A 26770-nucleotide genomic window follows, 5' to 3' on the forward strand; every position below is an offset into this window, starting at 1 on the left:
TGAAACAGAGACAAACTCTATAGAAAAAAGGGTCTTAGAAATGCTTTCTATTCATTAGCAGAATATTGCAATCTACTGAGCGAAATCTCCATCTCAGAAGAGTATCCTTAACAAAGTCATTAAATTTGAATAGAGGATGTTGTAGATCAGTGTACATTCAACATCATCTAGAAATCTGTGCAACACTATCAAAGTATTCAAATAAGATTGAGGTTTCCATGGTCTAAAAGAAGAAATGTGTTTTGACAATATCAATCCATTCTGGAATCAAAGAAAACTAGGTTTTATTTTAAACAAAAAAGCTTATTAGCTGCACATGAAATGGTACACACATCAGTTTTCCTGGCATTTACAACATTGTTAAGGATGAAATACATGACTGTGCTGATGAAAGTCTGAACAAAATAATATGAGGAATGTAGTGTGATGTTACATTTACAAATTTTTGTAGTGTCACTATCTTCCATTAACGGGACAAATGACTGAAATGTCACTGAATTATTCTGCAAGTGCTTTTTCAAGTAATTTCTAGATATCACTGAATAAAGTGATGTTTCTTCTCTAAGGGTTCAGGAGGAACCTAAAGTATCCAAAGCATATGCTACTGATGCACTACCCAAATCTTTACTTGGCTAGTTCTTTAGCTTCTGTCTATGTTGGCTGATATTGGGCCTCATTTGTACCCTTTTCTGGGGAACTGACTATAGACCAGAACCAGCCAGAAGAGATTCCAAAGACTTCAGGATAAAACAGTCTAACTCAGGACTGAAGAAATGGCTCAAAGGCAAAGAGCACTTTTTGATTTTCCACAAGACCTGAGTTCAGTTCTCAGCATCCATGTCAGGAGGCTCACAACTGCCTGTAACTTCACCTGTGGGAGATCCAACACTCTCTCCCAGCCTCTGAAGGCATACACAGACACACATATAAATAAAATAAACCTTATTTCCTTTAAGACTTAAGGTGTAATCTCTTTAAATCATATTCTAAGAGAAAGTCCCTGAACAGGAGGGGACAAGCAACAACAACAGAAGAGAACAACTCTTTTTTTCCTCCCTCTGACAGGGTTTCCTTGTGTAGCCCCAGCTGTCTTGGAACTTGCTCTATAGATCATGCTGGCCTTGAACTCACAGAGATCTGCCAACCTCTGCCTCCCAAGTGCTTGGATTAAAGGTGTGTGCCACCACCACCTGGCCCAGAATAGAACAACTCTGAAATCACATTTTTGTTTATTTCCTTTATTATACTTTCCTTACTGGCTATAGCTGAATACAAACCTCAGTAAAATAACGTGCTGCAAAATGATGTTTTGGTTAAAGAAGATTTATATATATAACATGTATAAGATGATTATGGAGCCAAAAAGTTCTTATTGCCTAGGAGAATTTTAGGCCATTAAAACATTAGTCAAATGTGTTGTTTATATTTGTGGTCACGAAGGTGTAAATAAACTGCTGTGCACATGGAATTTAGTATAAATAAAATATTCAATAATAATGACTGGATCACTTCCTTTATGTACCTACTATAGTATTTTTATTACTATTTTAGAACATATACCTAAGAAGTTTACTGTAAAACATTATGCTAAGCTAACAGCAGCCCCAAACATGTTTACTGAGTTTCCAGTCTACTTCAAAAGGCTTGGTAAAGTGAATGGCCTATATTATCTAGGTTGTGCATAAATATATTTACTATATGTAGTCATACACTGATGAAATGGTTAAACGATACGTTTCAGAAAATAACTCCATTAAGTGACCTTTAACTCAGAATCAGGATTGGCTTACGTGGGAACACACTCTAACAGAGAAGATGCCAAGTAAGTCTTTTAAGATCACACTTTGGCTAGATTACTTGAAGATGGTGATACAGAATAGCTGTGTATTTGCTAATGTCTTTATCTATCGTGAAAGGCAATGAACACTAGCTGTACAACATCCAAATATTTAAGGGAGTAGGAGGACTAAATGATGGCTGCTATGTCAATTTGACACAAGCAAAAGTAATCTGAGAGGAGCAAACCTCAGGTGAGAAAATGCCTCCATAAAAATCAAGCTGTAGGCAAACCCATAGGGCATTTTCTTTAATTAGTGACTGATATGAAAGGGCCCTGTACAAATAGGTGATGCTATGCCTGGGTTGGTATACTGCAGGGTATTTGATGACAGTGTGTGAAGATGTGTGTCTGTTCTTCCTTGAATGCCTAAGGCACTTTTGGATTGGTTTAATAAAGACCTGAATGGCCAAAAGCTAGCAGGAGAGGATAGACAAGCTTTCTGGGCAGAGATAGGAACTCTGGGAGGCAGGGGATTCACCAGCCAGACGCAGAGGAAGTGGGATATAAGGTACCAAAGAGAGGTAAAGTGCAGATTAATATAAACAGGTTAATTTAAAATTTAAGAGCTAGTTGGGAAAAAGCCTAAGCTAAGACCAAGCTTCCATAAATAATAAGAAGTCTCTGTGTCATTATTCGGGAGCTAGTGGTTCAAAGAAAGACACATTACACTGGTGGTCTGGGGTTCTATAAAAAAGCAAGCTGATCAAGCTTAAGGAGCAAGTCATTAAACAGCACTCCTCCATGGTCTCTCAACTCCTGCTCTGACCATCTCTGATGAACAGTAATAAGGAAGAATAAATGAAATAAACCCCACATTACTTTGGTCATGGTATTTCACCACAGCAATACAATCCAAATGTTGCTTTTTTGACAAAATTTAAAGTGATACTTATCTCTTGTAGATAAAGAACTGATTATAATTAAGGTCAAACCCAATTGTAGAATGAGAGGATTCCAGACTACATATATAGCAAATCTCTTATAAAGTAAGTTATGAAAGGAAGTAAAAAGGTCTAAAGCATATCTGAATTGACTCAATAGAGAACTTTGAAATCCTAATTTCCACTCAGACTTGTGGCTCTTATCCCCATAGTGGGGGGGGGGCAGAACTCCTCCCACCTTGCTTTAGATATTATCAATTCAATCAAGGCATTTATCTATGTTAAGGGCAATGCTAGTAGGCTTCTTCATAATTTTCATAAATCTCTCCCCTCTCCTCCACCCACCCCCTTCTCTTCTCTCCCAAGCTAAGGTAAAATATCAGCATGGACAAAATGGGAACTTGGGCTTCTAGAGATAGAGATAAAAAAGACTAGAGTAGTATAGATAAGGTGTTGGTCATCTAACCATTTGAGGCAAGTAGGAAATACTATTGTATAATAATGCTGTAACTGTAGAGTCTCATGTATGGGAAATCTGCTCCCCAGTATAGTACTCCTGAAGGCAGTAGGTTGGGAGCAAGGCCACTTCTACTAGCTTAATACTAGTAGATCATCTCTTGAGAGAATGCATGGTAATGTGAGAAAGCCTAAACCATCCTGAGTCTTGCTTTTTTTCTAAATTATGTTAGCTCTTGTTTATTCCCTTCTACATGTGTTACCATTTGTCATGTTGGGTGTGGTTAGAATATCCTTATTAAGAACTGACCAGAGAAAGTTGCTTGATCTTGGACATTCACCTTTCAGGTCTTCTGTCACAACAAAAGACAATGAACAGAGACAGTGTACAATAATAGTAAAAGGTGGCAATGATAAATGGAAGGTGCGATGATATTTTGTTTACGATGTAACAAATAAAGCTTGCATGAGGATCAGAGTGCAAAGCTAGCTATACTAGTTAGCCATAGAGACAGAGCAGTGGTGGGACACCTTTAATCCCAACACTCAGGAGACAGAGGCAGTGGGATCTGTTAGTTCAAGGTCACCTGGAATTGATTCAGTCTAAAAGAGAAAGAGAGCTCACACAAGGGCGATCCCAGCACTAAGAAGATAGAGGCAGGAAGGGAAATGGCTGGGTGGACAGAGGACTGTAAGGCAGGAGGAGACAGGAGTTAAGAGCAGTCTAGGCAATCAGTCTGAGGATGCAGTCTGAGTGAAGCAGAGATAAGAGCTAGTGGTTAATCTGTTTTGTTTCTCTGATCTTTCAGCACCCCTCCCCCCACACCCCAACATCCGACTCTGAGTGGGTTAAGGCCTGTTAGAATTTGTGCAACATCAAGGCTGTGGAGAAACCATGGAACTTGCTCATATGATACAGTATTCCTAGCAGCAAGAAAGGCAGAAAGCAAAAAAAAAAAAAAGTACTATGCCCACACAATAAAAAGATCAACAATGGATAAGCAAAAAAAATCAAGAACAGTTTCCAGATGTAAAGTCATAACTTTAGATGTAAGGTAACACAACCAATTTCTTTCCAAACTAAGTCAAAAAACAAAACAAATAAAAAACCTAAATTCCTTTACAAAGCTTCATGGACTAAAATGTTTAAGTACAGCAGGGACATGAATAGGGTTTTATTTTTACCTTTCGTATTGGTATCTCTCAGTGACAGCTCCTAATTAATTATCTAACGTCCCCCCCCCCCAATTTTTGGCACTTCACTTGTCAAATATCTAGCCTATGCCACAGGAACTTCCTACTAATTAAATTAGGAGGTATCCATGAAAATAACTTAGAAAATCGTAAAGTAGTTAGGATGAAAATTACAACTTTGGTATGTGATATTTTAGGCACCTCTACTTTCTGAAGCTTTATTTATGGTACCATACGCACCTGAATGGATCACTACAACCAAGTCCTCATGAAATCTGAACTATATTTAATATAGTATTTAATTTATATTAGTTGATCAATAAATACTTTAATAAATACACATGTGGCAATATGAAACTCAGGTAATATGGCAAATATGGCTATCTATATTTGTTATAGACTCTTTATCAACAGCTCTGAAAAATTCTCTGAGGAAAAAAAGTTTTTCAGAATGCAGCAAGATGGCTCAGCAGTAAAAGCATTTACTGTACAACTCTGATGGTCTGAGTTTAATCTCCAGATCCCACAGTGAAAAGAAAGCACTGATTCCCAAAAGATCTAACTTTTACATGAATTGTGTATGCATAATACTTTTGTTGGCTTTCACCTGTCTTGCTTTTTATTGTGTATATTGCTCTTAAAGTGACCTTAGTTGGGGTCCTAGCACCAACGTGGTGGCTTACAAACATCACTAACTCCAGTCCCAGGAGAACTAACACTCTATTCCGACCTCCTTGGGCACTAGGCACGACCAAGATGCCAATAGATAAGTAAGTGTAGGCAAATGCCCATAGATAGAAAATGAAATAAAAATAATCTAAAATATTTCACTAAAAAATTGATGAACATCAAATTAGTATCATTCCAGCATTGGTTGTCATTTATAAAGATCAGTCAGATCTGCTATGTGCTACATAAATGTAGGAAAATACTCTATTGGGGGATCAGAGGAAAAACTGAGATGGAAGTGAGAGAGAATAAAAACACTAAGGTTTAAACTCATTCTTAATAAAAAACTGATGGCTGACTTGTTTACTTTGAGAGTATGTGAATACAGTCACGTGAAGACACTAATACTACATTTTCTCAGATTTCCATAGATCAATCTAAAGTGGACTTAAATAGGAAGGTATACGTTCATATGCAGATTACATATGGAAAAAGGGAAAGAAACAAAAATAGGTAATCCTGTCTGAGATTATATTTTTCAAAGATTTGTATTCAGGGGAAAAAAAAATCCTAACATCCTTCGAATGCGCTATTGAGATGGGAGTGAAGAGAAAAATGTCTTTTAGGCAACAAGTAGAAATCTGTATGTTAAGCAACCAAGCTGTAATAGTATGTCTGTACACATTCAAGACTTCTAACAGCAAAAATGGATCACAGAACTCTCAATGGTAATGGCTGTGATGTTGGAAATTTTCAACATTGATAATGCTAAATATTTTTAATGTGTTTATTAATTTATGGCTATACATGTATATGTGTGATATGTATGTATGAGCACATGTGTGGAGGCCACAGTTCAACTTTATAGAATTGGTTCTATCCTTCTGCCTTCCAGGAATTGAACTTAGGTTGCCAGGATGGAACACCAAGCAACTTTACTTGCTAAGCCATTGCACCAGCATTACTTGTTTACTAAGTATTTTTACAGTAAATACTCACAGGCATAAGACACAGAAAACAAGCCTCCAACTAAAATTAACAGATTTCTCGTTAGACCTACTAATGTAATGTTTTAAAAGTATTCCAATAGCTGTATCTTAATTCAAAGAAAATAGAGCAATTTAAAACTTATTTTGAGGATTTCTCATGTAGGAGTCGACATAGGATTTGACCTTAGTTAACTATAGCGTTTGTTTTTACTCTTTTGGCTTTTGGGGGAACCTACCACCTAGTTGCCAAATAAATACACATGGAATCTTATTCTTTCTTATAAACACCTGGCCTTAGCTTGGATTGTTTCTTGCCAGCTTTTCTTAAATTATTCAGACTTCCTTTTGCCTCTGGCCCTTTATCTTCCTCTTACTTTTGTAACTCTTACTTTCACTCTTACTCAGTGTCTTGCTGGTAATTGGGTGGCTAGCTCCTGATGTCCTCCTCTCCCTATTCCTTCATTCCCAGATCTCCAGATCCTTTCTCCCAGATTTCTCCTATTTATCCTCTGCCTGTCATCCCCACCTATCCTTTCTCCTGTCTCGTTATTGGCTGTTCAGCTCTTTATTAGTCCATCAGGCTAGTAAAGACAGCAGACACATTAACACAGCTTCAGAGGTAAACAAATGAAACATAAACAAAAGCAACACACCTTAAAATAATATTTCTCAAGGGTTAACTCAAGGGTTCAAACAAATCTGCTTTAACTCTGACCCTAGAAGTCATAGTGTATTACAACTTAACAAAATTAAAACAATTAATCACATTTGATCCTTAATCAGGAGACTATTACCTTCTTGATGATAATGTACATATTCAAGATACCATTGCATTCAAGGAAGACACATAAAGCACTTTCTTAAATTTCATAATGGTGTATGATCTTAAATTTCATATTATTACATCTCTTTAAAAAATAAGCTACTGCAATTGTGATTGCTGGCATGCCAGTATGGAGACAAATACGTCTTCTATCAAAGCTAGAAAATACCAACTTACCCTATCATGAAGAGTCCATCCTACATATTTCAGGTAACTGTCATTTAGGAAGGCATCACTATACATTTTCATCCAGACTCCAATTTCTTCAATACAGATGGCTCGAATCTCAGCAATTGCATCACTGGATGGGGCAGAGGAAGACAAACCTCTGAATTATACAGAGACCTGGAATGTGTTCCAACTGACTTTCAACAAACATAAATTATATCTTTTCCTTTGTTAAAATGTTAAAAATGCTGGACTTAAAATTACTATGTAGCCAAGGATGACTTTGAACTGCTGATTCTCACACCTTCACTTGCCAAGTACAGGGATGACAAGCAAGTTCTGTGATCATATGTGGTTTTACTCAGTGCCTGAGACTGAACCTAGGGCTTCATGAATGCCAGGAAAGCTCTATATTAACTGGGTTATATTCCCAGTCCAATATAAACATTTCCTCACAATTTTAAAATAGCATTTATTTAATTTTATTTATTTTTGGAGGGGCTGCACATATGCCATGGCAAGAGTGTGGAGGTCAGAGAACAACTTACAAGAGTCAGTTCTCTCTCTGACACTTAAGTCCCAGGGACTGAACGAAGGTTGTGAGATTTGACAGCAAGTACTTTTATCCAGTGAGGCAACTCACCAACCCAACATAAATATTATGAATACTGTTTTATGCCCACATTGCAAAAGGTCTCCAACATAAATGTCATGTTCAGTTTGGTATTTATGAAAATAGAAACTATTAAAAGTGTCATAAAACCACACAAAATTTGGCCCTAACACAGGCAATGACAGAGATTTCTGACAATACAGCTACTGTCAAGTTGAGGAAAAAATGTGCCAATAAAGAGTTCAAAAATAATTCTCTACATGATGATTAACTATTATGAATTTGCACAATCATTTTGTTTTATTTTCTGATATAGGATTTCTTTGTAGCTTTGTTTCTTTGTAGCCTTGGCTGTCCTGGAACTCTCTGTGGACCAGGCTAGCTAAAAACTCAGAAAAATCCCTCTGCTTCTGCCTCCCAAGTGCTGGGATGAAAAGCGAGCATCACCACCAGCTTGTACAATATTTAATGAATTGAATAAGAATTATTTTTTATAACCACCCAAAATTAGTTTACATATTTAACAAGGCAAAATCATATAGAAGCCAATTATTTGGAACTTCGTAGTAAGGGCTGGAAAGGCAGCACCATCTGTTTTTCCAGACCATCCTGGTTTGACTTTCAACCCTTAAAGGAAGTTTCAAAACTACCTGTAACTGTACAAATTCCAGGAGATTGGGTTGCCTCCTTCTGGTCTTTGTGGGCACTGCACTCACTCCCCCAAGACAAAATAATTTTAAAAATGTGAAAATTTAAAATAATTTTACAAAACCAAAAGTCTTTGAAACATTTATTGAGAATTAAGGAAATATGTAGTTCAGCTTGAAATTCTATAAAACAAATTTTACCACTTCATTCAAATCACAGTTCTTTCATCATTAGTTAATTATGTTTTAGGCTGCTCAATGGAGAATCATCCACTTTAGTAACAATGCAAATTAGTGGCAGAAAACCCATAAATTTCAGAACTCTACCCATTATCCTCATAACACACATTCAGTATGGTTGTTCTGGGATGATTTTCCTACTTTAACTTCTCAAAAAGTATAGTTTTACCTGTTTTCTAACTTTGAAAAAAATACTTGAGTGTAGTGTAGTGGTGCATTCCTGTAATCTCAGCACTCAACAGGCAGAGGCAGGCCGATTTCTAAATTTGAGGACAGGCTGGTCTACATAGTGAATTCTAAGGCAGCCAAGTTCTACATAGAGACACTGTCTCAAATTTAAAAAAATACGCACACACACACACACACACACACACACACACGATAGAATGTGTATACTAATTTTTTGGTAGTTCAACAATCAAATTTTGTTTTTGCATTTACTAAATGTTTAATGTTAATTAATTTTAATTCTTTAACAAGACACACTTCTCAAGTCTTGAAGTAATAACATACATTTTTAATTCCAGTACTTGGGAGGCAGAGACAGACTGGTCTCTGAAGTCAAGGCCAGCCTGGTCTATTAAATGAGTTTCCATATAGCCAGAATTGTTACATAGAGAGAAACTATGTCTCAAAAAACAAAAGAAAAAAAAAAAAACAAAAAAAAAACAAATACAAGACATACTTCTCATTAAAACCAGAAGTAAAATTCTGATGTAACTTAGTTTCAAGGCACTTCTTATTTTTTTCCCCCAATATTCCTGCAACCAATGAGTTCTAGGATTATAAGTGTGTGTCACCATACTCAGATAAACCTTGTCTCTTTTGAGGCAAGGTTTCATTGTATTCTTATTCTATGGCTCTCAAACTCATGACAATTTTTCTGCCTCAGCCTCAAGTGTAGGTAAGCAGTGAATACTGGGAATCAAATTCAGCTCCTCAGGTTTGTATACCAAACTCTCATATGTACTGAACCATCCATCCCCCAGACCTTTCCTGGTGTCTTCAAAGTATGTCCACAAGTTTATTAATGGTATCTCTAATGGATGTTTGTTTACCTTTTCTTGAAAATGGGTACCCTAAGTAACCCAATAATGAGGAACATAGTTGTGATGTTTTGTTTATGATCTAACAAATAAATCTTGCTTGAAGATCAGGGTGCAAAACTTGCCATACTAGTCAGCCATAGAGGCCAGGCAGTGGTGGCACACGCTTTTAATTCCAGCAGTCACATTAGTTAGCCATAGAGGCTGGGGAGTGGTGGCACAGGTCTTTAATCCAAGGTAGGCAGAGACAGGAGTACAGTGCATTCAGTAGTCACGTTGAGGACAGGTGAACGGGTTCACCCCTTTTGTTCTGAGCTTTGGTAGAGGTAAGAACTCTACTGGCTTGGTTGCTTTGAATCATTGATCTTTTGGCTTTCTTGCCTCTGGGTTTGTATTATTTGTGCTACACATAGTAAAAATGAAAAGTTTTGATTCCAGAAATCAAGTAAAAAAAAGACAAGTTATTTCTTAGATAACTATCTCTTGGAGAAACTACTTATCATATTAATAGCATTGGAGGTGCCCTATGGGGAGATCCATGGGATGAGCAATTGAGGCCTATGCTACCACTTATATTGAGTTAAGCTTGAGTTAAGCCATCTTAGAAAAAGATCTTCTAATTTCAGCTAGAGGAATGTGGTTTGAACAATGTCTTGTAATATTCAAGTTAAATTTATTTTGACAGTTAAATTGTAAATATCAATGAGTTAAAGTGTAATGTTTAAGTAGATAAATGTATTAAATAACATTTAAATCAGTCTATGCGTAAATCTCAACTATTTGCCATGACTTTCTGGCAAACAATTTCAAAATCCTTTAACTTTCCCCCTTCTTCTGCCAGTTCTATTCTCCTCCTCTTCTCAGCTCCTGTTTCTCTTTTGTTTGTTAGAGGTAGAGGGCTTCTTTATGTTTCCATGAAAGAAACAGCTAAATCTCACGACACTGTTGCTTCATTCACAGGAATGTAGAGATTAGAAGCATACAGTACCACAAATGACTCCAAATATGCCTTTAGCTTTGTGAAATGTATGGTTAAAATACTGTTATGTGTAGCTATTCTAGTAACCAGGCCATCTAGCTAGGTCACTTCCTAATTCCAAATCTATAAAAACTATGACATAATAATAATGGCTTCACATTAATTAAAATATTAATTTACCCCTAAATATTTTTAAGGATTTTAGTCATCAAGCAATAATGAACTGTCTTGTTGTTGGGTCCAAATATCAGTTCTCTTTAGGTGACAGAGTTCAAATGTGTCAGCACCTACCTTTTTGTGGTGACCCCCCTGCTTACAATACTAATCATGAGTGCTGCTCTTATTATAAATCCTGATTATTCTTTCATGTTCAAGTGAAATAACATTACTGAGATATGTATCTTAGAGTTTCTACTGATGTGATAAAAACACTGTCCAAAAGCAACTTGAGAGGAAAGGGCTTATTTCATCTTGCAGGTCCCCGAAATATAGGAAATTCAGGACAGCAACTGATGCAAAGGCAATGAAAACAAACAAACAAACAAAAAAGGTTGCTTACTGGCCTGCTCAGCCTGAATTCTTATATAACTAAGAACTGCCTGCCAAAGGGTGGCAAAGCCCCCTGTGGAATGGTCCTGTCCCCATCAATCATCAAATAAGAAAATGCCCTACATAAAAGACAGTTAATTAAATTAGAATTTCTCTTCCCAAATGATTTTAAACTTATGTCAAGTTGACATAAAACTAGCCAGCACAGAAAAGATCCTACTAGTACATATCACTTTTCTGTCCTCTGGAACAAATACTATACTTTAGTCAATAAGGTATAACAGTTGTCTCTAGTGTTTAGTTGTTTACATCTCTTGATATAAAGATATATTTCAGAGTCCTCAGTTTTCATACTAAAATCATGTTATACACACAACCTCTACCTTCAATACCCAATCCCTTTCAGATAGGTAAAGTCTGGCTCAGGGATCTGACAGTGACAGAGCAAATACTATACTAAAGAGCATGAAGACATGAAGAAATAATAATTTTTTATAGCATTTTGGCACTGGGGCCTTGAACAGTTAAATGAATGAACAGTTAAATGAATTCAGAATAAATACTACTTGAAAAATTAAACCAAGAAAACACTTATAAAAGGATAGTTCTGATAATTATATTACTCTTTTGTTTTTAACCTCTATTTTACAGTATAAAGTGACCCCATAGTTTTTTCTATTAAAAAAAAATCACCTAATTAACTAACTAGTATTAACAATTTCAGTGTTTATCATTCATTAACACATGAGCATTTAATATCTGTACTTTGGATGGCTTTCTTGACAAATGCGAATTTGATTATTTTTCTACTTAAAATAAAATGAAAATGACTCTAGTTGATTTTAACAGAATGTTTTTTTGCAGAGTTCTGGTAACAGTTCTTCCAGCAATTATATAAAATGTAAAGGACTGCCATACAAACTTTGGGGAAAACTCCCAAGGAAAGAGGAGGTAGCAGCAGAATTAGTGCTCACATAGAAGAAATCTCAAGAGGTAAAAATGAGTAACTCTTATGTCAAAAATATCTATTATGCTGAGCGGTGGTGGTGCACACCTTTAATCCCAGCACTCAGGAGGCAGAGGCAGGAGGATCTCTGTGAGTTAGAGACTAGCCTGGTCTATAGAGTGAGTTCCAGGATAGGCTCCAAAGCTACAGAGAAACCCTGTCTTGAACCCCCCCCACAAAGACCAAAAAAGTTCTACTATATGAATTACAGCATAAAATGAATTCCTATCTCAATTCTTTGTGAAATTTTGCTCTAACATTTCCCCCCCCTAAAATAGAGCAACTACAGAAGGTGTGTGTGTGGAGGAAAACGGGGGGGGGGGGTTGGGAGAGGATAAAATGGAATCAGGTGAAATAAACATCTAACCAGGTTGTGACAAAAAGGTTGCCTTATTGTCTTTTATTATATCATTATGATATCATGAATAAGAAGCTTAAGATTACAAAAGGTGACAATAGTAAGACTTTAAAACAAAATTTTAAGTAGAAAGATTTTATTTTTGTTTTGTTTTTTTTCCCCAATGCTGTTAAAGGACACCACAGTGTGAAAAATGCTGAATGGTTAAAGGAGACTTTCGAGAGAAGTTGCTGTATACACCCAAAGAACTGAAAGCCTGTTCAATAACTAACTTCAACTCTTATTATTTCAGAAAATAAATTATTTTAAGTGCATTGAAATGTCGTATTTTTGGGTCTTGGAAATACATTTCCAGGAAAAAAAAAAAAAGCAATAGGTTTGTAAAGTTGAAATTATGTTAAATCTTGTTTTTGTTGCATTATGCATTAGTAAAAAAGTGACAACATTCAGAAAATCTAATAATTCTTTCTAAAGAAATCTATTAAGAAGCATACACATGGTGGTATACTCCTTTAATTATAGCAATTGGGAGGCTGAGGAAGGAAGATCAATGTTATTCTGGGCTGAGTTTCATGGCAGATGAAGCTTTTAAGCAAGGTTATGCCTCAAAAACAAAAAACAAAAAACAAGCAACAAAAAGAAAGTAGGCAAACATGACAGGGTCAAAAGGACATCTGTTTTTTCACATAGGGGGAAAAACTAACAAAACCCCTGAAAAAATGGAGTAAAAAAAAAAAAAATCACTGAATATGTAAAAAAAAGATATTTTATTTCTGTTCAAATAACCAACAATCTCTAGGAAAGTGAAGAAACTGTCATATTAGTCCATATTTATATTTCTAGGAAGCAAGCACTATGAACTAGAACTAGGTAACTCCAGAACACACACCAGAGGAAAGAGAAAAGAACTAAGAATTTAGGCAGGTCAAGGTGATTAGGGTTTATGCAACATGTACCAGAATGGAGAGCTGAACAGAGATAATCTGTCTTGGAGATTTAGAAGGTCTGTACATGTGAAAACCACTCGAGAGAAAGAATGGATGGACCAGACAGAACAATTCTTAGAACAAATCTAGAGTTGGGAATACTTTGGGTTTTGATGATCCTGAAAATTATACACAATATTATTTGAACATTGGGGAAATTTAGACACAGACTGCTTTATTGGTGTTCTTGGCAAACTGAAAAAAAAAAAAAAAAAAACTAAACATAACCAAATTCCATAAAGAGAATAATATGTAAAAGAAGATAAAAGTATCTAGTATATAATAAGGAAAATACGTCACAATAACTGGAATTAAATAAAATAAAAATGAGGTATGAAATGATGAAAATTACTGAAAAAGAGGGAAAAAACAAAACTCAATAAAAACAAATAGCAAGAAATCATACAGAATACAAAATGAACCATAACATCAAAGATATTATGAAAAAGTTCATATGTTCAAGTTGTACACAAGTACAATATCCTAAAGACATTGAAGGGAAAAAAAGAAAAATGAAGAAAATGATACTAAGTTGTATCATAACAGAAAAACAATCCTTATTGGTAAAGAAAAAATATATGTCTAAAAGGCAGCAAAATAAAAAGTAAATTAACTATAAATGCTATAAGAAAATATTAACAGCAAACTTCTAAATAATTTCTTGGTAACAAGACAAACCAGAGACAATAATCTATTCTTTGAAAAATCTAAAAATGTTCATCTAGAGTTCCATATAAAAAGACTAAATTGGTAATGACAAACCCAAGTATAAAATGCTGCATCCCATCTCAGTCAAACTTGACTAATTTGGAATTTAAAAACTGGAAGTCAATGTCAATTTTGGTATAAAATAATTTCTTCAAACATCTGAAAACAGAGCAGTGGGATCATGTGACTTCCAGGGCTGAAAGTACTCATTCCATCAGCTGTGATGTAAAAGATGCAGATATGATTCCAACCCAGATGCTAAATAAATGTGCACGTGCACAAAAAATTGTCTGTAATAAGATTAAAACCTATAAAGTACAAAACAGAGAAAGCCGATAGGTCTGGCTGGACTGCAAGAAAAGAGAACATGCAATTGAAATTATCAGTACATGAGCCCAAATGCTAAATGTAAATACAATTTTTTTTCTATTTGTTTACTATATGAAGGGCTGGGGATTGAGGCTAAAGACTCATATATGCAAAGCAGGTGCTCTTTCACTGACAATAATGTGAGTTTTATTTATTATATTCATTTTATTGTTTCAAAGAATAAAAACGCATTCAAAGTATTAAATGAGAACATGATCGCAGTATTTAAACAACAGTAAAATAGAGACAAGTGAGTGAAAAAGAATTGTAACACAAAAAGGAAAGAATGCCAACTTTCACCAGTTTTATTCATTATGGTACTGAAGTTCTTGCCAAAGTTTCCAGACACAGTAAGAAAAAAAATATCACACTGGAAAATAAGCTGTCAATTTTTCATTGTTTTCAGATGACATGATCATATTACATAAAAAACCATCAAAGATTTGCCAGGAAACTAGAGAATAAATGTACTTGGCAAAGTTATAGGACAGAAAACTAACATATAAAAATGAGTAGCACTGCAATAGAGTAACAGCAAATGGTTTGAAGTTGAACTCAGGATAGCAACTGTACTTACAATACCATTGAAAACAAAAACATTCCTAGGGATAAAACTGACAAAAGGAGTAAATGTTTTCTACAATAAGATCTAAAAAACACTGACAGAAGCCTGTCAAAAGAAAACCCTGTACCTCCCAGTATTCAACAACATTACTCCATATTTTCCCCTAGCATGTTGCCTGCTATATGGGCATGTGAGTACCATGATATGTATGAGGTCAGATGCTAACATGTGTAATTGGTTCTTCCCTTTCATTCTTTGGTGGGTCTCCAGGGATTAAACTAAGGCTTTCAAGCTTGTACACACAGAAGCATCCTGTCAGCCCTGTTTCAGGTTTTAATCTATTTAGAGTGGACAGTTCTTCCTTCAGGTGAGAAATAAAAATCCCATATTTTTCTAGACATAATATCCCAATATTGTTTAATGAAAAGTATTCCCCCCCCCCAAAATTTATTCTCTGTTGAAGATCACTTAGCTTTAAATGCTTGGTGTACTTCTAGGCTCTCTGTTCAATTATAATGATGTGTCTTTTTTCACGTCTATACCTGAGTGAGAGTGCAGCAAGAGAGCACAGTTCTGAAAGAAGGTCTCATGTATCCACGACTCCCAAAAGCACAGGTAACAAAAGAAGAAAAACAAACAAACTGAATTTCACCCAAGTTAAAATATTTTTGAATAGCCAAAGAAACAATCAACAGCATAATGAGACCGCTTACAAAATAGAAGACAGTAGTTGTAAACTACACATTTGTTAAGGGGTAGAAAATTTTAGAAACTCTAAATTCTTAATATCAAAAGAAGCAAATGATTAAAAATGGAAACATTTTATCCAGGCATGGTACACCTTTACACTTTTAATTCCGGCACTTGGGAAGCAGAGGCAGGAAGATATCTGCGAGTTAGAGGTCAGCTTGATCTAAAAAGATAGCTCCAGGACAGCCAGTGCTACACAGAGATACCCTGTCTTAAAAAAACAAAAAGGAAATATGTCTTAATATACATTTCTTAAGAGAAGGCATTCATATAGTTAAAAGGAATTTGAAAATAAAGAGAATGTAGATCCAAACATTTAGAGATTTACTTATTCAAGAACGCCTATTAAAACATTGAAGATAACAAACTGGTAAGACTGGAGAAAAGGGATCATTTGTTGACTGTTGGGAATTAATTAGTAATCATTACAGAAAGCATAATGGAATAACATTATGCCAGTACAACTGTCATGAAGATGATTCAAATAAAGAGGCAAAAATAGGAGAAATTATTTTTTGTTATTTTATGATGAGGACCAATCCAGGCTAAATCCCCAATCCTGAAAAATATATTTTCAGTCTTGCAGTGTAGTTCATAAATAAGCCAAAAGTTAGTTTTAGCTAGGGATGGTGATATAAGCCTGAAGATCTGCATTTGGGAGGTAGAGGCAGGATATGAGGCCTTCTTAAAAACTGAGTTTGAGGCCACACTGAGCCACATCTAGTCTTAGATCTATAAGTAGATCCTGTCTTAGTAGTGTGTGTGTGTATACACCCACATACACATTTTTAAAAAATATGAAGGCCTATCACAGCTAAACCTAAGTTGGATAAGCCACATAGAAACATATTTGACAAACTGTTGAAGTATCCAATAAAAACTGTAAGTGCTATAAGAATAACTCATACATGAAATGTAAGATTAAGACGAACATAGAACTTGTTAACCTTAAACAAGAAATCCTAGTAGGTAGGCCTAACATTTAAAAGAAATGTAAGAAAAATTTGAAAATATGAGCCAAGAATTTTATATGAAACAGTACTATATGAAACAGTTGAAATATTGATCTTCTAGATAAATAAAACCGACAAAATTTGATGATAGTCTACTTGCTTTATAAGAAACACAGCAGGATATTCTTCAAATTGGAAGTAAATATTACTATATAAAATGTTAGAAAAATGAAAAGTATCAAAACTGTTAACATGTTAATGTGTAAGATGGTACAATTTGTCCTGTCTTACCTTTGCTGAAAAGGGTAAGACTATATTCACTGATGATGTTAACACTGTACTGCAGAGTAATAAGAATACAGATAGGCTGGATGGTGGTGGTGCATGCCTTTATAAGCCTAGCGCTTGGGAAGCAGAGGCAAGGGGATCTACGTGAGTTCTAGGTTCGTTTATAGAGAGGGTGCCAGGACAGACTCTAAAGCCACAGAGAAATTCTGTCTCAACCCCACAAACAACAACAACAACAAAAATAAGGATAAAAGATACATGGAAAATAAAGCAGAAAGGACATAAAGGAGGCCGAAATACTTGAATGAAACTTTCTATAAATTTAAGACAGGTTAATGACATATTGTTTATTGTAATTTATGATTCATGTTGAAATCCAAACCAAAAGCAAAGGAAAATAACAGACTTTACACTGCATAAAAAAGAACAAATATATGCTGTTTATATTTATGTTACTTCATACTGAAGGTCATAAAAAAAGTGTGAAGGTGATAGAAATAAACTAAACAGTAAATGGGAAAGGTAGATAGAGGGTGTACATTATTGTCAAGAAAAAGAATTATACTTGGGTGTGTCTTTAATCCCAGCACTCAGGCAGAGACAGGTGGCTCTCAATGAGTTCCAGGCCAGCCTGGTCTTCTACAAAGTGAGTTCCTGAGGAGCTAGTGTTGTTATACCAAGAAACCCTGTCTCCAAACCCTACCCCCTCAAAAGGAATTGTAAGAAAGAAATAAACAAACAGGAAGATAACAGTATAATATATTGTTGTATGTACATGTAATAGTTAAACTAGAGACTAATGGCAGACAATCAAAATACCTACAATATTCACAAATTAAACTGATGTTACACAACTAAAGTCAAACAAATTTTAAGTGACAATTAGAAAATATTCTGTACTGATTAAAGACAAAATGTTAACATCATAATGTGTGATTAAAAATTTTACTGGGAGATTGTAAATTGAAACAGAGAAAGAAAAGAGAACACAATCTAAACTAGTAAGTTTGTAAAACAAAAATACTGAAAATGATCAACTAGAACCAAAGAAAATACAAGAAAACAAACGAACAACAACAAAAAAAAAATCAATAAAATGAAAAATAAAGCTACATCCATTCATCAACAAAATGGATACACTTTTAGTTCCACTGACCAAAGTGAACAAGAGAGGACACATACTACCAAAGTGAGCATGTAGGGGGATATCATTATCAATCTTAGACAATAAAAGGAGGGGAAAAATACTAGGAGCAAAACTAGAACTCTAAATTTATACTTCACAAGCTGAAACACTGGTTTAAGAACATGAGTTACCAAGTCTCACTTGACTGGTTGCTTGGTGCTCTTTTCCCACATATATAAACACAGCCATCTTTCATAAATTCATGCAGAAAGCAGAGTAGGAAGGAGCATTTCACAGTAGAGTCATTCTCACAGTCTAGTGTTCCTAATAATTCTCAGCTAGAATTTGAATTTTTGTGCTAAACGCTTACATCTCTGAGCTGCTAAAACATTGTAGAAACCCAGGTATGGCAAAGGCAGAGAGAGGTCTTTAAGGGGCTGAGGGTTTGCTTGAAGCAGACTGTAAACACTGCTTCTCCTTTCTTTGGGACACTGATTTCTTCCTTCCTTTCATGTCCTAGCCACGAAGTGAGCAGCAATGCTCCAACATGTGGTACTCAACATGGTATGTTCCTTCATTAAGGACCCAGCAGAAGAAACCAATTGACCAAAAACTAAAACTTCTAAAATAAGAGCCAAAATAAACTGTCTTCTTTGGAAGTTAATCATCGCAGATACTTTATTACAGTAATGAATTCACTCATCACACCCAAGAATGTACATGTAAAATAGCTTAACAAAATAAAAGCAACTCAAATCCCTAGATTATAAAAACTGATGATAAAACATAATCATTTAAAATTTATAATTAGACCATAATATAAATATGGTCTAATATGCAAAAAACAATTAAAATTATCATGTTAACAAAGAAAAATTGTCCATGATGTCAAACAGAAGATGAAGCATATACATTATTAAAACACTAAACAAATTAAGCTACAAGAGAATTTTCTCATTCTATTAAATCAGATACATAAAACTTATAGTTAATAACATATTTGCTAGTCTTTTTGCTTGTAGACTTATTTTGCTTGACAATGATTATCTACTCATCTGACATAATTGTTAATTTGTACAATACTTCACCATAATCAAATCAGTGTCACTGACATATCCATCATCTTAAATACTTATTTCTTAGTTGTAAGAACATTCAGGACCAGGCACAGTGGCAAACACCTTATTTGGAAAGCTTATGCAGGAAGATTACTAATTTAACGCCAGCTAGGGCTATCTAAGAAATACCTGTCTCAAAAAAGAAAAACCCAAATAAACAAACAAGAAACATCCAAAGTCCTTTTTTGGGGATGGGAGGGTATTTTCAAACATGCTATTGTTAACTATACTCATTTAGTCTTTTGTTGTAACTCTACCAAAGAACACAACCTGTCTCTTCCTTTAACTCTGCTACTCTGACCACCTGGTAATTACCAGTACTTTCTCTACCTTTATGACATTGATATTTAAATAAATTCTAAATATGAACAAAATAATGTGTTATTTGTCTTTCTATGGCTTGTTAAGTTGACTCTCAGCACATCTGTGAAGGATTATCTTTATTAGATTAACTACCATGGGAAGATCCACCCTAATGGAAGGCAGCATGATTCCCTGGATTTGGGTTCTGGAATTCATAAAAAGGAATAAAACCATGGAGTGCTCAGCCTAAATGGGATATTTATATGACATGAACCCATCACCCTAAAACTCAGGGACCATCATGAAAATGGAGGTAGCAAGACTTTAAGAGCCACAGATCCAGGAAGAAAGGGCAACTGGTGTCTTCAGGGCCTAAAAGGGCCATGACAGCTGAGGTTGACTGCAGGAGACCTGCATCAGACAGATCAAGTCTGCTATAAGATTGGACCTAAGTGATAACTATTGATAGTTGGATGCAGGGGAAAGAGTGTTTTCATTAAGGATGGGGCTCCTGGTATCTAGACAATACCCTACAATGCTCTATCATTACAATACAGGCAGCACACATGGGACTCATTGAATTACTTTTTAAAAAGTGAAGTAGGAGTGTAGGGAATGGATGTAAAAGGAAAGGTGAACTTAAGCACAATACATTATATTTAAGGAAAATATTCTCAATGGCTGAGATGGCCCATGCCTTTATTTCACTTATTCAGGATGCAGAGGCAAGAGGATCTCTGTGAGCTCTAAACCAGTCTGGTCTATATAGCGAGTTCCAGGTCAGCCAGGGCTAATAGGGAAACCTTAACTTGAAACCAAAGCAAAGCAAAGCAAAGCAAAGCAAAACACCTTATGGTTGGAACAGAAAGCAAACTAAACACAAGGAAACATGGCTGTCTTTCTGACTGCCCAGGCAATTTGACCAGATGTTTTAAGCTCACACAGCCCTGACTTTCACACCACAATGGAATGCATTCTTAATGATGAGCAAAAACAAATCTTCCTCACTTAACAGTACTCTTGTTAGTAAACTTCATTACAGTCTTTAAAAAAAGGTAACAGACAGATGCTTGGGTTGACTCCACATCCTGGGTACTGAGAATGTTGCTATCTAAACAAATTGTGTTTTTTGATTACCAGTATCATTTAAGTTGGATATATAATCAGTAGTGGGATTAATAACTAGTATAGTAAATTTATTCTGAACTAATTGAGGAATCTGTACACTGTTTTCTATAATAACCACACAAATTTACATTCTCACTAATAGTGTATAAGTTGCTTTTTCTCCAAATCCTTGCCAGTATTTATAATCTTCGTCTCTTTTGCTTGACTATACTTCTGATATTTATAGAAAATAAGGTTTATATAGGGAACAAAGCAAAAGTTTCCCCTTAACATTGTCTTGAGATGATAGCCAGTACAATAGGGGAAAAATTAGGTGTGATCAAGATGATTGTTCTTTTATTAAAGAGAAAAGAAGTTAGTTCACTAGATTTCTGAGACAGAATGCTAAGGTGCAGAAGAAAAAGACAGTGCAGAGAATGACAAAATACTGATAAGTGACAATACAAAGAGGGGAACTAAGCAATCAGCATCCACTGTTCTGTTAAGTGTTTTGAAATTAGTTCTCAAATCATTACTGCCACTAGGCACAAAAAGGTTAAGTTGCTACTCATTCTCAAATTTGCTAAAAGAAATTGTTGGGGGAGCTTATGGGTTACTGTGCTATACTGCATTGCCCAAGAGACCCTGGTTTACATTATGCCCTTTGTGTTAGAGCCCTGTTACCTAGCACTATCTTCAGATTATCGACCCAGTTTTTCAAGGTTCAAGATGAACCTTCCATGTCTGAGGAAAGTACCTTGGATAGCCTTTCTTAAGTAGCAGCACCTGCTGAGGTCCCTCTAAAACAACGAGGCCCTCCACAAACAATAAAAAAAGTAAATTGGGCAGGTTCTCCGGAGTTAGGCCCAGTGATATCCTTGGAAGCATTCAGGCAGCCTTTTCTGATAGATTCAAGGCCAAAAGATCCAAAAGTTAACAGTTATACACCAAGAGACAGTGATGGGCACCCTGGACACTACTGCTTGTCAGAGCAACCCTGGTCCATGTAACCTCTGAAAATCAGTAGCCTTACAACATCAGTGTCACTAGCAAATCCATCCCACCTACGAAAACTAAATACAAAGTGCCATTAGAAGTCTAGAATTGCTGCGCTAAGGCCACTGAGATACCAGCAGATAATACTGCAAGTGATGAAAACTGAAAAAGTTACAAAACACTAAATAAAATCCTCCATTCTTCAGAAATCATAGCCAACTGATTTCTTAGACACACACACACACACACACGGTAGAGGTAGAAGATATAAAACCACTACAAGAAATAGGAATAACATCTGTAGATATTAATATAGACAATGGTTTTTTGGATAAGACCACCACCCCTGACCAAATCATAGGACATAAAAAGCAAAATTGATAAAACAGGAATTGTATCAAAAGTTACAAACCTTTCTCCTTACAACAATTCAAGAGGCTGACAAATATCTACAATATTTTCATAACAAGCAACTAGAAATCTTCTACAAGAAGCAATCTCAGCTTGGAAAAACAGGCTATTATAAAAATATATCCATATAAGAATGCTAAAAATGATGTAGAAAAAGAAAAACCCATATATGTGGATGTAAATTAACATAGCCCTAACAGTGAATATTGTATGGATGTTCACTCACACTAAAAAAAAGTTCTACAATTTGATACAGTTATTTTCAAAAGACTGAAAATAATCTACCATAAGAACCAGCGGCATGAAAATTGTGTGTGTGTGTGTGTGTGTGTGTGTGTGTGATAGAGAGAGGGGGGGGGGGAGGAAAACAAAGAAGGACACACACATCCATGTGTATTATGGTAAAACACACAATAGCTAAAACATGCCATCATCAGCTTAAGGTTAAACATCCATTAAAACCAACAGAAAACTAGCATACAAACATAATACAATTCAACATAGTTTAATTACAAGAAATGAATGGAACTAGAGTGTATTGTGTTAAGTGAAAGAAACCAAACAAAAAGAGCTGGACTTATAGAAGGTTAAAAAAGTTGAGCTGAATGTAAATAAGCAAACGTTGTGAAACAGGGCTTTATGAGTATGGAAGGAAGGATTGTGGAGATCACAAAGGGAAAGTGGAATTTACCAGTTCATGCAGTGGCTTCAATAATATGTAAATAAAAAATGAAATTTAATAAAAAATAAGTCTTATATAAGGTATTGTGAACATACCAGAAACATAAATGAAAAAGTCAAATAATACCTATTAAATGAATAATGGAACCACACACATACACATACACACCCAGGAAGCCAAATGGCCCTTCATATAACTCATAAAAAATGATCTCGATTGGGACATATTACACTGTAAAGAGAACAAGAAAAAGAAAAGATCTAGAAGACGAAAAGATACTTCAGTTGTTTAGAGCTCATACTGCTCTTTTAGAAAACTTGAGTTCAGTTTTCAACAATCACACCAATGGCTCACAACCACCTATAACTCTGGTCTAGGAAATGAAAAACCCTCTCCCGGCCTATGTGAGTACTATACTCACTCACACAGTCAGACTTATTCATACACACATACACATAATTAAAAGTAAATCTCAAAAAAGAAATATCTCTAAAAGCATCAGGAGAAAAATCATCAAGTGGCATGTAAAAGACTCACCTGTAGACTAAGGACCTCTCATAAAGATCACATGTAACGAAAAAATGAAATGATAAATTAAAAATTCCCAGCAAGCACTAAGCAAGTAAGGAGCTCTTATAGTGCTATCTTGTTTGTACTTTAACAAATAAAGCTTGCCTGAAGATCAGAGGGCGGAACTACTCACTAGTTAACCATAGAGGTCTGGAGATCTGTACAGACAGACAGGAAATGATATGGCTGGGTGCAGAGAGGAATATAAGGCTCAGTCTCTTTTCAGTCTGGAGAATTTGTAGAGGTAAAAACTCTAGGGGCTGGCTGCTCTGCTTCTCTGATCTTTCAGCTTTCACCCCCTAATATCTGACTTTGGGATTTTAGTATTAAGATTAAATAGTACTCATGCTATAGCTGCTAATCAACCCTAATACACTTAGAAAAGTTATTATTTAGAAATGTAAGATAGACAAAAGCTTTCAAAGATAAGCAAATATTACAAAGATACATTTCTCCCAGACTGGCTATAAAACTATATACTAAAGTGAGAACTATATACTAAAGTGAGAAATAACACTGGAAATACAAAGAATATAATTACTATCGTGAAAACAAATGAACCTAAAATCTTAAGAGTAGTTGTGATACATGAAAAAGAACAGGAAATATTATCAATATCATCAGAAAACAGGACAGGGAAAAAGAAACCAAGAATATACAAAACAAAGAAAGATATAAACACAACAGGACAGAAAAATGTCTTACCAAAACCTTAAACATAAATAGATTAAACACTCTTAGTGGAAAACAAGACTGGTTGAATGTATTAAACAAACTAAAACTCCTCAATATGTAATGACTATAAAACAAAAAACCCCAGTAACAGTTAAATCAACAAAAATTGAAGGTAAAGAAAGAAATGAAGGAAAACAGGAAGAAAGAAAGCAATATACCATGACGACAGAATCTACAAGTGTAGCTATAATTTGATCAGTGGCCACAGAGGATGAGTTAAAAATTGTAAAAAGAAAGATGTTCACTTCCTAATAATAAAGGGACTAATTCAGTAAGGCAAAATAATTTGTAAATATCTGTATAACCAATACTATTATATGTATTTATAGAAAGCAAACATTATTATAATCAATAGCAAAATAGGCATTAATATAGTAATAATTGAGGACATTAACACATCATGTTCATCAAGGAAGATACATATCTCCTTCCAATCATACAAACCAGACAGACCAAACAAATGTTTACAGAACATTTCCCAAGCAATTACCCAACATATATTCTTATCCCTTCAGCAATCCAATAAAGCATATGGTAATAAAACAAATCTGAGAAAACTGAAAACAAGAAACACCCAATGAATCAGAGTATGTATCACACCTTGTCAACAATGAGAAATCAATAATTACAAGACAAATTTTAGGAAGTATAAAAGCATGGAATATACAATATTGTCTGAATAATCAACAAGTGAACGAAGAAGTAAAATGAAAAAATTAAATATGAAAATAAAACTGTATTAAAAAAACCTATAGTAATATAGGAAAAGCAGCAGAAGAAGTCATAACAGCAATAATTACGTAAGAAAAATTTCAAATAATATATAGAATGAATAAAAATTAAAAAATAAAGCTGTGGATTATAGTTTGCCTGTAATTTCACCAGTTGGAGGACTAATGCAGGAGGACTGTGACAAGTCAGTGACTACTCTGGGCTGAAGAGTGAGACTAGGCTTTAAACAAAAGAACAGAAATGAGGGGGGAGGGGGAGGCCAGTCAAGGCAAAAGAATGATGTACCAAAATCAACGTTATAGAAACAAACAAAACATTTCAGCAGAAATAATGTTAAAAATACACCCAAATCAATAAAAGAAAAAGTTGTGTTTTTAGATATTGTGGATAGAACAGCAACAAACTAAATATCAGTGTAGTAAAGCATAAATTCCTTTGGGTAAATACTAAAGGAGTTATGGTTGGATCTTAAGGTATTTCTGTTACTAATTTTTAAAAAACTGAATCACCAGATGTCTATCAATCGATGAATAGATGAATATGGCTCATGGACATAATGGAATTTTACTCAACTGTTAAGTACAATGAAATTGCAAAGTATTCTGGTGAATGAATAGAATCAGACAAGAAAATTATACAAATTATGGTAGGTAGCCCAGGTCCAAAATCAAAAACACCCCATTTTCTTCATTACATGTAGATTCTAGCTTTGACACTTTTGTTTTTGTTTGTGTGACTTGGTAGTGCCTCTGAAAGCCAAGAGAGTAAAAAAAGGAACACTGGGAAAGGCCGGGAGGAGTCTTAAGAGATTGGGGTAAGGAGGACACAGGTGAAGAGGAAAAGGAGAGTTTTAAACAGGGAGGATGAAGAAGATAAGGTGGGGCATGACTAAACAAAATCAAGGGGTCATTAAAAAAACAATCCAGATGGAAATATATCTTCTGGTAACCCAATTAAGAAACATAAATAAGAGTTTGAAGGGAGACACCCTACATGGGTTGAAGCTCTAACCGAAAAGCATAGATAGTCATGAAATAAAAATCCCAGTGTCAGTTGTGAATTATCTCTATTAGGGGTTGCTAGGTAGTCAGGACTCGGGCCAAAACAATATAAGTAGACAATTTAAGACCCCATTTGAAGGACACTGCATATACTGATTGTAACATATGGAGAAATCAAGCTGGAATTGAGCTGGAATCTTCCTCTGTGCTAGATAGCTTTTCACAGTCCTGGAAGGTTCTACAAAGGCTACTAGAGGTGGGATGTGCAAAAGAATCAGAGGCAAAAGATAGGCACTAGAGGGAGAACTCAATGGCCTTAACTGCAGCTATGAATTCTACAAATTACACCACTAAAGGTTACCCCCGACATAAGGGTAACCAACCAGTGTCTGAATTTGAGGTGTGTTCCACATAAGAGGATCTATTCCTGATACTGTAAATCTGATCAAAAATTCACGCTTGGTTGTGGTGATATATTATTACGATTTATTAAAGCTTGCCTGACGGTAAGGCAGCAGTAGTACACACCTTTAATCCCAACACTTGGGAGGTAAATAAATGGATCTGTTAGTTCAAGGTCACACTGAGCTACATGAATCCAGTCTTAAAAGAGAAAGAGCTCAAACAAAGATGATCTAGACACTTGGGATCACAGATCTTTAATCCTAGCACTAAGGAAGTATAAAAAGCAAAGGCTCTCATGTGGAGATTGATTCTCCAGCCTCGCTGAGAACCAGCTGTCTCGGGCTTGGTGGAGAGCTCATGGACATAGGATTAGCCCTTTCAGCCTGAGATAGAGAAAAAGGTTGCTTTGCTTTTCTAATCTTTAGCTTGAAGCTTGAACCCCAATATCTGTCTCAGGGCTTTTATTTTTCCTGCTACACTCATTGATGTCATAGGCCCTCGTAGGAA

General features: G+C 35.3%; 1 protein-coding gene across 4 annotated transcripts in view; it reads right to left on the reverse strand.

Moving 5' to 3' along the window:
- Positions 1-26770, reverse strand: part of Stag1 (stromal antigen 1) — a 277794-nt gene that overhangs the window by 92299 nt on the left and 158725 nt on the right. For all 4 annotated transcript variants that reach the window (XM_051206323.1, XM_051206308.1, XM_051206316.1 and 1 more), the window contains one exon: positions 7030-7153. In XM_051206323.1, the coding sequence (XP_051062280.1) occupies positions 7030-7153 (124 nt within the window). The remainder of the gene's footprint in view (positions 1-7029; positions 7154-26770) is intronic.

Source organism: Phodopus roborovskii, unplaced genomic scaffold (genome assembly GCF_943737965.1).
Source record: "Phodopus roborovskii unplaced genomic scaffold, PHOROB, whole genome shotgun sequence".
In the NCBI taxonomy this organism is placed as follows: domain Eukaryota; kingdom Metazoa; phylum Chordata; class Mammalia; order Rodentia; family Cricetidae; genus Phodopus; species Phodopus roborovskii.